Genomic DNA, 15,455 nt, shown 5'->3' with positions numbered 1-15,455 from the left:
GAGAAGTACAGACTTTATGAGGGAAATTATGGGAATGAGAGCAAAAGAAGGGCGATAGGAGAAGGAAAAAAAAAATGATTGAGAGTGTAGCGCATTGAGCAAGTGAATGCTCTTCCGTGCGGATGTTGAGAGTCTTACCAAGCAAAGCAACCTCTCCAAGTCACAGCTCAGAGTGAAATCAAAGCCCAGAATGGCAGGGAAAAATCCCACCCGGCTGAGATGGTGCGGTGCATCGGTCGCCTCTGTTCCTCTTCAGCAAGCATCTGGACTAGCTCGTTGTTCTTAAGAGCCTGTCAGCCTCTTAGAAAGACAGCTCGACATGCATACTCTTAAAAACACTGTTGATATCTCAGACTTTTAGACCAGTCGCTCGCATTTTTAATGGCTTTGTAGTTCTCCAGTCGGCCTGTTGTCATTAACAATACCAATTTCAGAATATTTCAGAAATTTTCAGAACGACAAACTGCATGAATATTGAATCTAATTAACAGCGATAAAGGCCTCAGCATTTACACTTTAAACAAATGTTTTTAAATGGCAGAAATTACAAAATGATGGCCTATTTCTAGCCAGCAAAACACGGAAAAATCTAACCCTATGTCTTCCATAACTTTTTTGTTTTATTCTCACACGAAGTACAATAAAGCAGAGAGCTGCAAAGCATATATTATTGTTTGTCTTTAATATAGGAAGTTAATAAAGAGATGGGTGAAGTGCAGCCAAGTACAACTGCTAAGACACTGAGTATAACTCTTAGAAGGAGACCTCACTACTGTTCCTCCCCGACTTACAAACTTAATTGTGCTCAAGAGTTGGTTCGCTTGTGAGTTGATACTCAAAATGTTCATAAATTGAACGAAATACAGAGCATGCAAAGGGTTTGTTATATTTTATTTTATATATATATATAAAATTCTTATGCAGCTACTTGTTATGGCAAGAATTGCGTGGTGAAATGCGCTTTTGTTTACTCTGAGTTGTATAGCAAAAGTGTCCACTAAGCGAATAAATGCAGTATAAATGTAAGCAAACAAGACAGCTCCGTGGGGTAGGAAATCCCAGCACCGGGAGCTGTCCTGGAGTGCCATACCTGACACACATTCTCTCATTAACTGAGTTGATAAACGGCTCAGAGGGGTCCAAACAGCAGGGTTTTTCGGACATGAATGGAGCGGCAAAACAGACGGTGCGTTGGCGTCAGACAGCGAGACAAAACATGGGACGTCGATGGCAAGGGGGAAAACAGCAGAGATAGCTTTTCCACGTGCCTGCGTGGAAATTAGGATTGAACTGGAGTATTTTTGTTATTTTTATTATTGCAGATATTCCTGGCAGGAGGACTTACAACACCTTGTAAATAAGAAAGCCCAATTAAGAGCCCTAACAGAGACAGATATAACTTAGATAAGCATGAAAGAGCGGCAAAAATTGCAAATAAATAAAAAGTTGTACAGTTGGTCCCCGACTTACGATATGGTTATGTTCCGATAAACCCATCGTAAGTTGAAAATGCATTTAATACACCTAACCTACCGAACATCATTGCTTTTTATCCTTTAACGTGGTCGAGATCGTCAATTGCGAAAGTCCAAGTTCACGTGCGGTGGCCATTACGGGTTTGCAGCTTTTGTCAAAGTCAAAGTGGCTTTATTGTCATTTCAACCATATACATCTGGTACAATATACAGTGAAACGAACCAACGTTCCACCAGAACCATGGTTCTAAATAAAACAACACAAAGTTACTCATAGAGGACTACATAAAGTATCACACCACACATCGCTTGCCTGGGAAAAAATCAAAATCCAAATTCGAAGTACGGTTTCTACTGAATGTTCATTGCTAGCGCACTGTCGTAAAGTCGAAAAATTGTAAGTTGAACCATCGTAAGTTGAGGAGCATCTGTACTGGCAGCTCAATACCCCTCACACCATAACAAGTCAGTTCCACCCAGACAGTGTGAGGACTCACTATAAAGCCTAATGGCCACTGATAGGAATGACCTTAGGCAACGCTTTGGAATGTCTCAGCTGGTCCCGTCCATTGCTAAATATCCACAATATGCTCCACCCTTTAACCAGGGTGGAGAGCTGAAGATGAGCATCGTTGTCAATGACAGATAGGACTTCGTCTGTGATAGATAGGAGATTGTTTAGGGCTGTTTTGTGTACCAGTGTGCATTACTGTGAGCAATTACTGCTTCCTTGTTCATAATGGCACTTCATGTCAGCCATTGTCAGACATGGATATACTTATACTTCCTGAATTTCAAAACTACAATACCAAGATGTATAAGTATTTAGCAACTAAAATAATTTTTCAGAGAAAGAGTGCTGAGACTTTCGCTGCAAGGTCTATTTCAGGAGTGTTGCATATTTCAAGCATATTACAGTAAATCTTTTTGTATCAGATTTGAAAGTCTGAGATATCAAAACATATGGTTATGTGTTATAAATTGAGTATAGATCATCTATAGAGAATAGATGAACAAGGTGAACATTCCTTTATAACTAACTCAAACACTGCAGGTACTGTCATCTCCTCATAAAAACCTGCTTGAGTGTTTCCAGCTTTTTACTTATCCTTCAGTAATCACAGAAAAAGGTTCATGTTTTCCTTTAAATCAGCCTGGATGTATAACTGAATAAATCAAGTAGGATACATGTTCAGGTGTTAAAATTCTATTGCAAGTTCCCAGTGTGCTCTGAGAAAGGTTGAAGCTGTAAGTAAGAGTGCACTGTCAGGTTTTGTGCATGACTCTCCTACCCATCGATACAAATTAATTTGAAGCCGTCTTTCCAGCCTCAAAACTGCGATACTTTTCTACACCAAGTGGAATAATGACGTGAGCCCTACCTTTTGAACCAAAATGAACCTCTAAATGCATGATGAATGATCCTCCAGCTAGACAGTTTTCTTCTACAGATGGCACCTATTGGGCATGCCTTTCTGAGTACAATAAGATTACAAAATGACATGAAATCTTTGTATTTCACATATTACTGGCCCCTTTATCTATCTTATAGCAATACATTGACAAAATGGTAACAGAATGAGGCTAAACAGTAATTATCTGTTTTTTTTTGTATCCGGTAAATGAAAGAACCATAAAATATATGTCTGTAATTGTATATGAATCTATAAATGAAAGACAATATAAAACCTATAAAAATTAAGTTGTTCCGTAGGGGTGTTTCTGCCTTTATAGGACAGGAGCTTTATAGAGGAACATTATAGGATTCTGTCTTTTTTTCACCTTGAACACTGTTGGTGTGGTTTCCAAGATTTATGGCTAGAATTGTTGGTCTCTTCTGGGTTGTTTCTTTAAAGTTTAAATTGCTAGAGGTGTTATAAGAATGATGAATAGGTGTCGGAAAGAAACTTTTTTGTTTTATGAGGGTGGGTCCTGATCCATTTGTAAATGGGGTTTCTGGAGTAGTCAGCTGTAATTGCAATATTCTCCATTAGCGTTGAATATTTGGTTTGAAGAATTTCTGACTACTGGGAACAGGATGGAAAGTCAAGAATAAGGTTCTTAGATATGTATTACATGTATTGGGTGACACATTAAAGACAGGTCAGCACTCTTAGAGGGGTCACTGTAGACGGGACAGTGATTATATTTGGATGAAAACACACAAACAGGCTTGTTGATGTCAAAGAGCACTGAGAGGAATGTTTCCATCTGGAGCAGGAAGGTTGGCCTGGATCTACTGTTGGTTTGGATTTCATGCATAGAGGAACTGTTAATTTGCTCCTCACTGCATTCTTAAAAGACAATTCTGAGGAACAATGGTGCAGAAAGGTGGCTTTAGTTTTCCTGCATATCCTAGACTGGATACTTCAAGATCTTTCTCCCCAAAATTTGGTAATACTGGACCAAACCTGACCTGAAATGCAGTTTGTTTTGTCATTGACATTTTGACCTTTTGACTCTTGTGACATGTGAAGCTACTGAACAAGGTAATGGCATAGTCCTAAGGAAGTGCCAGGCTAATTGAGACTTGGGCCAATGAGAATGGACCAGATCTGTATGGTTCCCGAAACCTGTGGCCTTATTTTCAGCACTAAGTGTGAGCCATGGTGTGAAACTCAAAGGAACTCACGCTGAGACCTGGAGCACAGCACAGATTGCAGTCTCTACTTGCAGAAACTGCTGGGCCTGAATTCCATGGTGTTTTTATCGCTACGGGAAGCATTGGGACACCTGCTGATGATCCAGAACCAAAGTAATCTTTTTTTTTTTTCTTTTCTGTGGTTCACAATTGCATTGTGCCCATCTTTTTCTAAACTGCGCATTTAAATTGATACATTTGGCTTTTTTCAGTCCATGGGTATGACTACACTTTTCCAGTTTTCCTGAGCAAGCTTTCTAAGTGATCTTTCTTCACGGACGGACTGAAGGGTGCTATGCAGGCCTCCTTTGGATACATGTCACCAGCCCTCGAAAAGAGACAGTCACAGTCTGCTTACAGGTGTCCGATGATGTCTGGAAAACTTCCAAGGTTACCAGGATCTGAGGATTGGACCATCACCCAGGGGAGGATGGTGGACGTCATCATGAATTTGACCTCTCCCTGATTTGCCCTGTCAGAGACTTTACCCTTCCCACCAGACCTGAAGTGCTTCACATCCCCTCTTCCTGTTGAGAACCTACTGAAACTGTGGGCATCACTTCCTTTTCCCTAACACCTTGTACGCTGAGCCCCAGTGTCCCCTGCCTCTCCGTGCCACATCCTCATCCGCTGCTCCTCTGGACCCATTAAGAGAATGCCAGTCCCTGATTTCATCCCACCGCTGCCACCTGCCATGCATATGAATGCCCCCTACAGCTACCCTCCTGCGTTTGACTGACAGCCTCTCATATAATTCCATTTCAGATAGTGAACGATGTACACAGCACCACAGGGCAGCCTGGACCTGGAATCATTGCATGGACTATGCTCCTTGTTCATATGCCCACCATGCATAACAACAGAGTCACAATGTGCCGATGAGAGTGATAATCTCTAGAGAGCTGAAGACACATTTCTAAGTGCTCTAGACTTGCACACACGGAGACTTTTCTGTTGCGTTCATTGCCAATACTGCCCTTACCCTGTTTGCATGGGTGATAATTGAAAATACACAGTATTTATTGGGACCATTATGATTACCAGGTGACTGACTAAACTAGTTGCACCCCAAATCTGTACTTTACTTTCTTTGTGTGTGATGAAATACGATTCTTGTTCCGGATTGACCCCAATAGTTTTATGTTTATTTATGCGTTAGCGTGTTTGTATGCACAGGTAAATGTGTGTGGGATATACTGTATCTGTACTATGTTTTCAGAGGAGAGACAGCTGCCATCCTTCATTCTCGCTCTGTGTAACGGCCAGCCAGAAGCTCTTCTGAATATGCAGATGCCAAGAGAGCCTGTCTTTGCTGATTTGCGTAGTCCCTGAGCCCAGTCCACCCACTGCAATTTGTCTGGAGGAAATTGCAGGCAGACAGGGATGACATTGTTTGCAGTGAAAGGCTCTGCCTCTGACAGCCGCCAAAAAACATATGTTCTGCGCTTTTTCTTTCCTGTTTCTCCCGGGTGTTGCTCCGACAGAGGGAGCACACTGTAAATCTTGGAAACGTAGCAACAGCAAGTCCTTTGGCCTCTGCAGACAGATGGCTGCATCTTAAAGTCAAGATGGGAGATTAGGCAGTTGGGGTGGCACCACAGACTGCTTGTGAAGGTGTGAAGGGAGTCATTTTTCTTTAAAGGGCAATCCGTCCCATTTGCCTTGGTGACAGTGTGTCCACTGATGTAATTGGTATGCCTCATTATATTTCGGAAGACACTTTATCATGTTCGCCCTGATAGAGTGTCTGGGCGGTTGCCATGTCTAGAGAAGAGGTCTTGTTATTTTATATTGACAGCACACTCCTAGATGCTCCCCTACAAAAATCATCACTCTTGGTCTTTTTTGGAAGAAAGCCCTGACTTTCCCAAGCTATCAGTATGGTTTCTTTTAGAGATTTAGAGGAAGTTGCTTTTCAGCCTTCACAGCTACTGCTGAAAGTATTCTGCTTTGCTCTTGGTTTTGTTGAGCTTCATTTTAAAACATACTGATGGTGATAGTGATTGGGATCTGGCCCCTGTCCGTCAGAAACTGGGGTTTGCGAGGTAATTGATAGCTGTCTGTTATTTCTGTCACAACTTTTGACATGAATGAAAGGAAATGGTGGGGGCACGGTGGTGCAGCGGGTTTGACCGGGTCCTGTTCTCTGGTGGGTCTGGGGTTCGAGTCCCGCTTGGGGTGCCTTGCGACGGACTGGCATCCCGTCCTGGGTGTGTCCCCTCCCTCCTCGGCCTTGTGCCACTGGGGAGGCTCTGGCTCGCTGTTACCCTGCTTGTGACAAGTGGTTGTTGACGTTGGTTGGTGGAATACCTCACAGAACGCAGTATGAACAGAATTAGAATTTTTTTTTTTTTTTTATTGTTGGCTTATTTAGCAATAGTCATATTTTTGGTGTTGATCTGATAGCTACCCTAATGGAAGTTAAGTACCCCCCAAATTGTGTCTTGTTCCAGCTCAGTTGAAGAAGTAGGCAAGGAGGCACTGCTGAGTTTCTTGTTGCTCTCAATGATACTTCCTGCGGTGTCAGATAACTTTCCTGGGATTCAGGCAGAAGCTGGTGTTTACCCTGTCTAATTAGTGGAGATCATTTTGTGACTAGAAGTTCTGCAGGGGTGGATTGTAATTGGCAATCTGTGGTCAGGTTTTACTTTGGCCAGGGTTGTCAAAATGCTAGACTCTCATTTGTTTCCATTTGATTTTTGTGTTTTATTGAGCAGATGGAGTTAGGGTGCCTGTCTGCAAGTGCTGTAGGAAATTGTTAGGAGCAGACAAGCATGCACAGAAACAACACTTTTTTGGCCTTAATCAGAGAGGAGCACATCCACAACACTGACTTTACTGTTATTGCCTATTTCGCGATCAGCATCCATGAAGATCTGAGTCTTTTCTATAGAAAAGCGCCACTACTGTTTCCTAATTTCATCCATGCCTCATAAATTGGTCCAGTTAAACTGTCAAGAGATTTTATATGGTAGGCCACATTGGAAGGAGAGAAGCTATTTTTTTTACATGGTTGATTTTATGGACCACTTTTTTTCTATCCCTTTGAAAGAAAGTCTTTGCTGAGTGTGATTGATAGTGAAAGGCAACTTAGATAGAAGTTCTTCATGTAGAACGAAACCAACAGCCTGGCAGAATAAGAACTCAACCTGAGCTCTGCTGGCGAGGTCGTAAATTCTAGGGTAGCTCCAGAACACGGGCACCATTCCGAACCCACACGAAGCTGCATTGTGGTATATTATTTATAAAGGCAGGAATATCTAAACACAATATTTGTCACAGTGTCACACACACAGTAGTCATGTGTCTTAAGTTTACATTATTTTAACTAGGTTAAATTTTGTGTTTTTGGATTTATTGCAGCAATGCTCACTTTGTATGGCATAGCATTTATGCACAAGAAATATAGAGGCCTGATCTGTTTGATTATTGTTTTGCTGCTCTGTGTGTCTGAACTTACAGCCTTAAAAAGCAGGAACACTTCAAATGTGTTTACAAAAAACACACACCCTTCAAATAAATCAACATAGGATATACACAAGTAAATAATACATTTCTTTGTGTGTTACATATTTTGGCAATTTGTACCAAATTTTACAAATGTGCACTCAAGTTTCTCTTTGTTGTTTATATTAAAAGATGTTACATCCAGTATTTCAAATATAAACATTTCATATCTACAGTGCATTCAGAAAGTATTCAGACCCCCTTCACTTTTTTCACTATTTTTATGTTGCAGCCTTATGCTAAAATACCAGTGTTCCACCTTGTTTCCCAAACAATGTGTACAAACATTTCAACGATGATCAGTCGAACTGAGATGCACTTGAGCTAAATTTCAAATGTCATAGCAAAGGGTCTGAATACTTGTCAATGTGATATCTCAGTTTTTTATTTTTAAGAAATTTGCAAAAAATTCTTAAATCCTGCTTTCACTTTGTCATTATGAGGTATTGAGTGTAGATTGACGAGGGAAAAATTAATTTACAAGGTTTTAGCATAAGTCTGCAGCATCAAACATAAAAAATGTGAAAACATTTAAGGGGTCTGAATACTTTCTTAATGCACTGAATGTATAGTCTTATTATATATAATCTTTATTGCATCTTGGAAATAAATGTTTTGAGACTATGGCAAGTGAATACGATGTTCAAAAGTGTGGGAGATGGAACTAATATCTAGAACTTTGGGGCTATGTTTTATGCATAATAAATATTATTGATAGTATAAAGTAGAAATAGTATTATGCATAATAAATTGGAGCGAGAAACAGCAAGACAGAAAGAGCGAGCGAGAGAGCGTATTGTGCTATTTTGTGTTTGTGATTTTGATGTGAGAGGTGCTTCTTTTCAAGTGGAGGTTGGGAAAAATATTTTTTTTTTCACACAAATAAAAGGCTCATAGTATTTTTTTTTCTTGGCTCACCATATTCAGGGTGACTCAAAGAAAACCTTTTCTCTCGAGTGCCACTGATTGTGACCTGTCACCTTGCCCAAAGACCACGCGCACGTTACAGTGTGTGTTTGTGCCGCCAGCAACATTTCAAGGGATGCGGATAAAAGCCTTTACAAAGCGATAGGAAATGCAGTGTGACCAAAGATTTAAAAAATTATTTTCTTCACTCCCCACAGAGAGGATTTTTTTCAAGCGTTTTGTTTTTGTATTCTGAAGAACGTCGCCCATGATTTTCGTGAGCGTGATGGTGCTGAAATTGCGTTGATGTCGCTTCTCCTATGACATGTACGTCGCTTTGGAGAAAAGCGTCTGTAAATGAATACATGTAAATGAAATGAGCAGCATGAAATGCTGGAGTTTCAGTGTGTGAGGTGTGTGGAAGTGGAAGAAAAAACTTTGCGGCGTGTCCCTTTTTCTCAGTGTCTTAAGCCTTGCTAGTTCTCCAGGTTTATACAGATGGGCCAAAACCAGGATACCTTTCGGAAGCTCCAAGATGAGCGATCAGGAGCCCTTTGCTCGAAGCTCTCTCACACACACACACACAGACACCGATATCAGTATATGTCCATTTCTGTCTGGGTTAAGTGATGTCCTATTTAGACGAAATGACAGTCGATTAATCACAGACTTTCAAAAATCACTTGATCACTGGCAAACCTGTCTTATGTTTCCCTTCTCATTTGTTCCCCATTTCTGGTAAGTGTGAGCCTCACACCTGTGACCTGGGCATCATGGGCCAACATCAGCATTACAACGTAGGCTTGTAATGTTCATTTTCACATCTGCACTTATTTATTTGGTTGTCTGTGAAAATGAAAAGGAAACCGGAAACGGGGCTTTTTCTTCCGTACAGCGTAACTGCATGCAGAGTCGTGTTGTTCAATTCATGTTGAAAAATGTTTTTGTTTTATTGTTAGAGAAGTGTAAGGTACACATGGTTAGCTTCATGCATGTGGATTCTGACCTTAGTAATTAATTCCTGTGTTCTTTTTTTGTTCTGTTTTGTTTTTTTTTCTCTTGTCTTCACCTCTTCTTCCCCTACCCCAATCCCTTTCACTTGCCTGCCTGCCTGCCTGTCTGCCTGTGTCTCCACACCCACCACATCTGGCGAAACCCCAAACCTTGTGCACAACTCCATCTTTGTGCTGCACAATATGTGGGGTCAGCAATGAACACTCCACTTACCTGGCCTTTTGCTCCTTTCTGCCCTCCTGAGCCCAGCATTCTCTAAGTCTCCACCAATCCTTCTGCTGCTCCCGAGGCCCATCCCACCTGAGCCTCATGTGCCGCCCTCAGCAGCCTGCCTACCCTGGTGCATACTATCTACAAGCGCCTACCTTTTTCCAGTGTATGGGACTGAGGCCAACAGCTGGACCACATCTGGCTCCAGCAGCCTTCCCAACTCAAAGGTTGCAGTTTCTTTTTTGTTTCTCTTCTCTTCTCTGAATCCTACCCCATACTCCTCCCTCTTCTTCCTCCTGCTCCTCCTCCTCTCCTGCACCTGGGGACTGTGCCTGTAGGCTTTGGGAAACAGCAGTAGCAGCAGCAGCAGCAGTAGCCTCTCGGAGACGCTCTTCAGCTCTGGTGCCCGGACCCAAAGCTTCTCGGGTCATTCGGCCCTGGCGTCCAGCTCCGGCTACTTCACCTCGACGCTAATGAAGCCCCCCCAGGACAGGGCTCTATCCTCATCCCTGCCGGCCTCCATCCGTCCAGCCAAACCCCTCTGCCGCAGGCTGTCCATGTCCAGCCTGAGCTCTGAATCCATCTTCTCCTCTGCTCCTCTCCACCAGCTGATCAAGAAGCGGCGTCCAAAGGTCTCTACTTTTTAGACTCTGTCCACTCTTTGGTCCTCCAGATTCCACTATGGCTGCTTCCACCACCGCAACCACACTTTCTTCCTCATTATCTACCCCGTCTCTGCTGGCCTCAGTCTCTACCTCCACCTATGGCATCATATGCCCATGACCTTGAGAATTCTACACCGTGCAACAGCAAACCTCTCCCCAACTCTAACACCACCTAGTTCCCATAAAAAAAAAGGCTGTGGAGAAGGAATCCACTAGTCCTGTCCAAGCACTATGACACGCAACAAATTTTAGTCACAAGATACCAATCTTTCTGCCTCCCTCCTTATCCCCACTCTGTAATTGCAAGGGTAGGTGCAGGATTGGAGAGCACTCCAGATGGTTTTTTCTTTTTTTTTGCAGTGAAGTTTTGCACCGTGGCTAATTCCTGGATTTGCCACAATGATCCTATTGTTGAAATACAGACTGTTCACATACAAAATACTATGGACTTGTCTAACATGTGACCTTTGACAACAAATAATTCAAATGAGCAGCCCCATCACTTCTGAAGGTTGGTCTGAGCATTAGTGGAAAGGAAAAAAGTATGAATGATACAAAGGAGCTGAAGCCCAAAGGTTTAAAGAAACCTCACTGGTTGTACACCGCCAAGGCCTCGTTTTTCTGATCTATTGATGTGTTCCAGCTTAGTATGTTAGATGTGTAGTGCAATATGCTTCCACACAGCAAATATTGCACATGCTTGTTCAATAAGCAATGCTTGGATCATGTGTTGAGCACAGCAGCTCCACCTTTTCCGCAAAAGTTATGGAGATTTTACAAAACTTGGAGGGAACATTGATCTTCAGCACTGCAAAATTACTGTCAGTAAGGACTACCACTTTGGTCATTCTCACCATTTCCTGACTGTGAAATACATGTGGAAGGTAAAGATATTGCAGATAAAGTTACATTAACAAGAAAATATAGTGAGTTTGTCTTAGCTCACATAAGAGTACTGCTCTTTCCAGGAAAAACTGAACAAATATGAAAAACACAGTGTGGATTTAACCTTTAATAAAACACTATATATAATCTAATGCTGTTATACATTTGTTTAGGATATTATTGACTAAATTTCATCTTAGTCCTGATAATGACCTCGTCCTGCCTCTTTCTATAAAATGGCTATTCTGTGTACATTCGCCTGGGCTTTGGAAGGTATAAAAAATGTTGGTAACTTGTTCTCAATGACTGGGCTTTATGAACAGTTAGCAGTCACTGTCATATAGCAGCTCTGCAAATTGCTACTGAAAGCCAGCCAATATGTTCCTCTTGAACTTCTACTGTAAATGTAAATGGAGTAGAGGGGCAAAAGTGCTCTGTGCGGTCAAGAGTTTGTGGACGCTTTGGAGAAGATGAAATGGTGACCCAAGCCTATAAAAGGAAGACTTAATGTTTATTATTGTATTATAAAATTATTCTTTCAAATTATTTCTGTCATGCTTTGAGATATTAATATTATTATGGGCAAATGAGGGAAACTGGGGCAGAAAGACAATCATTATTTTGTTAAGCTAGATGGAGAGTGGGGCAGAAGAGGTGATGGTCTGAAAGATGTCAGGCAGGCCATGTATCGTCAAAGCTGCTGTGAGCTCTGCCATGGAAAAAAGGAAGATTTTCATGTTTTCCTGAAAATCCATTCACGAGCAGTCATCTTGAAAGAGTACAGCAATTTGCTGTAAAATATTGCTCATACACTAGGCCAACCGTTTATGGCGGTAGCCAGAGATCTGAAGGCACTTTCATACATCATCCTCATATGGCAGTGTTGGGAGAGTCCCGAGAGCTGCTCTAAAGGGTCATTTTCTTGAGAGGTAGCCAAAGCTCATTTCTCTGGCTCTGGAAATATTATCATTTTAGAAGAGCACAAATGTTATTAAAAATTTATGTTAAGAATTAATGTTATTAATGTTTCCTGGTTTGGTATTCGCAGCGGTAAAATCCCATGCAGTCATTTTTCCATCTTACTATAATGACGGAGAGTACTGTTTGATGTCAAAGCGAAGGAATTAAAGGGGACCGGTTGTTCTCCCTTGACACACAGTCAGGGTAAACATCAGGGAATGAGACTTCTGCGCTGAAGGCCTGGAAAGGAAAGCTGGATGAAGGGTTGGAGGTGTGCACAAAGTAGGTATCCTTGTCCTCAACCTGTCTACCAACACATTTCTTATATATTAAGATGTTAATGACAGTATAGATTATTCTAAATATTTTGTTATAGAGCAGTAAAGGATAATTAGCAATACGTGGTGATGAATTTGAAGATTTATGGGGAAATATTGTGTTACGCTTGTTTTTGTCATCCAAAGTTGTTCGCATTTGATGCAGAAAATTGTATCACTTCTTCACTTTTGCTTTTATATCAGTCTTTAGAGTTTTATCCATCACAGCAAATAATTAACTGGATTAGTTCAAGGCTTTCGACATTTTTGTAGTGTCATACTACTAATATTATAGTTATGGCCAGGTGCGATGATGTCATTGTTATTCAGTACAATCATGAAATATGAATGAGTTTTCTAGTTTAGCTTACTGTCAGTTGTTTAATGTATGATTTTAACAGATGCAACACTATAGATTACACACCCACGTGCTTCAAAAACTGGGTAACTGTCATTGGGAGGATGTCTCCCTCCATCCACACAACACCGTTTCAGAGCACCGAATCCACTGCGATGACATGGGAAGATATTACGGCTCTGACGTGCCGGCCGCTTAGCTGCGTCTGAAAGGAGGTCGGTAAGGATTGGCAAAACTCAGTGTGGCTCTTGTGATGCTTTAATAGTGATCCAAAGCGGGAGACTTGAAATGGCCCATAGATATTGTGTGAAACGCCTCTTTCTAGCTGGTACTGCCAAAGGACTCTTCTGTTTTTCTTTTTTTTTATTGGTCATTGATAGGTGGCCTCTTAGCGGAGGGTGAGTAAGGGGTGAACTGCCGGAATGGGTCGGTTTGGAGAATGCGTAGAGTTGAGCGTACAGCCCAAATGATGCAAGTGTCAGCAGAGATCTAACTCAGAAAGCCCAAGAGTGCTGAAGAGAAACAGATGCATAATTCAGTTGTCTAAGGAACAAGATAAAAATACATCACAGGCCCTGGGTTTTCATCTGTGCCACGCCGCTGCGGTTGAATTGCAATAAGTAGTCCCTCTCCGATTGCCTGCGTGCAAGGGGGGCGCCATCCGACTGTTACCCACACGGAGTCGGCACGACCCGATTCACAGCAAATAATGATCAATGGGACAACCTTGGCACTGTAGCTAAATCAAGTTCAGCCTTCGGTCGTCAAAACGTAACTGAGAAACGTTGCTGTCGCACTAGCGGACTCGAAGCGAAACCATCAGAGATCGAAGGGACAAGTGCATCGATACGGCACAAATGCGCACCCGACAAATACTTTCTGCTTTTTCTGGTTGGTTTTCCGAGCAAAGAAAACGGAGCGCATGGACTAAGGAGAAAGGTGAATACCGTGGTTGTGGAGCACTGGTTTTGGAGACCGGGAGCCAGGAGTCCAGGAATTGGCCCTGTTTGTGCTCTCCTTAACAGTCAAGCACAGAAGTGGTTTGGTACAAAGAAGCGAGAGGAAAAAAAAAATTATTGAGTAAATAACACATACAAATACTTATATGAAAATACTAATATATCTTTAGTCATGTTTGTGTATGAAATTAATATAATGTGTGATACATAGAGTAAATATTATATAATGTAAAATGAGATCCTCATCTATTTGTTTTTTATAATCAAATCTTTTTTGTATAGTTTTTTTTATTCTTGAAACTATATACCATATTAACAAATAATTTGACTCGCAAGCAAGACCTTTTTTGTGAGTGGACTGTTTTATATTTAGTTTCAAATGAATATGTAATGTTTATAAATATATTGTGTGTCGTGTGTATGTACAGTGTACGCACCTTATATACACACATACAGCAAACAATATAGATTAACATAACTGTGTGACATCGTTTATTTTTTGAACGGTTTGTAACATCTGGGTTTCTAATATCTGTTTTGTTTTAGTTGGTTTGCTCTCGGATTACCAAGCGTTTAGTGTCACGAAAATTTAGAACGTCGCTGTACGAAGGAGCAATTTGGTGTCATTTTCAGCCTTTCGTGTGCATGTAATCCTTTATTTTAATTTGAGCAAAATCAGGTTTCTGAGGTACTACATCTGGCATAATTAATTGACCCGCTCTGACCTTTGCAGCCTGTATGTTTTTTTCTGATCCCAATTAGTAATGTGAGTAACATATTCCTAAAGATCCCAACGAAAAGGTTGTCATGACAACTCCCGGAAGGGACATCTAAACGGAGTTATCCTACTTTTCTAAATTGTATAGTGTTTCATTGGAAGCTCTGTAGGTCACTTTGGAGCAAAGAATTCCCTAAGCTCCTTAATTAAAAGAGTGAAAAAAAACTGAGGGAAAAAACATATAGAGTCATCAGAAAGTAGGAGGAAAACTGCAAAAAAATCAGTACATTGCAGTCTGACACTTGAGCCAATACAGTGTTACTGTGTTTTTCCTGCAGGAGTGGCACAGCTAGTAGTCTAGAGGTTAGAGCTGCTGCCTTTGGATCCATCGGTCATGGGTTCAATCTCTGGCTGTTGTACCCTTAAGCAAGGTACGCATCCTAAATTGCTCCTGTAATGTTACCCAGCTATATAAATGGGTGACTAATTGGCTTGGAGAAAAGTGTCAGCTAACTGAATAAAAGTAAGATGCGGTGAGACACTTTCATTCATGTATGCGGTACGTCGTTGGTGGGAAACTTTGAAAGGGGGAGGGCACTCTCTCGAGGTTGTGTGGTCGGTGCGGGGCGTTGAGGCTTTTGGGTACGAGGTCCTGTCTTCCTCACTCTCTCTCGAGTCTGGCGTTTGTCTGAATCTTCCGAGTCTGACCTCCTGCTGTTGGGGAAGATGAGGTAAAACGGGGCCGGTTATTTACCCACGGGTGTGGTGATAACCCTCCTCGCCGCCCCCGTCTTCCGCAGCCCCAGTATGCCGCAAAGGGTAAATCAAAAAATATTTGCA

The 15,455-nt window shown here is 41.6% G+C and overlaps 1 protein-coding gene across 5 annotated transcripts in view; it reads left to right on the top strand.

Annotated features, from left to right (window-relative positions):
* The window catches only part of LOC108928242 (SRC kinase signaling inhibitor 1-like), a 151,979-nt gene extending 137,983 nt beyond the window's left edge, over positions 1–13,996 (top strand). For all 5 annotated transcript variants that reach the window (XM_029249224.1, XM_029249223.1, XM_029249221.1 and 2 more), the window contains one exon: positions 9,738–13,996. In XM_029249224.1, coding sequence (XP_029105057.1) covers positions 9,738–9,743 — 6 coding nt within the window. In that variant the 3' untranslated portion in view covers positions 9,744–13,996. The remainder of the gene's footprint in view (positions 1–9,737) is intronic.
* The last annotated feature ends 1,459 nt before the right edge of the window (positions 13,997–15,455 follow it).

Source organism: Scleropages formosus, chromosome 25 (assembly GCF_900964775.1).
Source record: "Scleropages formosus chromosome 25, fSclFor1.1, whole genome shotgun sequence".
Lineage (NCBI taxonomy): Eukaryota > Metazoa > Chordata > Actinopteri > Osteoglossiformes > Osteoglossidae > Scleropages > Scleropages formosus.
This window is presented reverse-complemented; position numbering and strand designations above follow the sequence as displayed.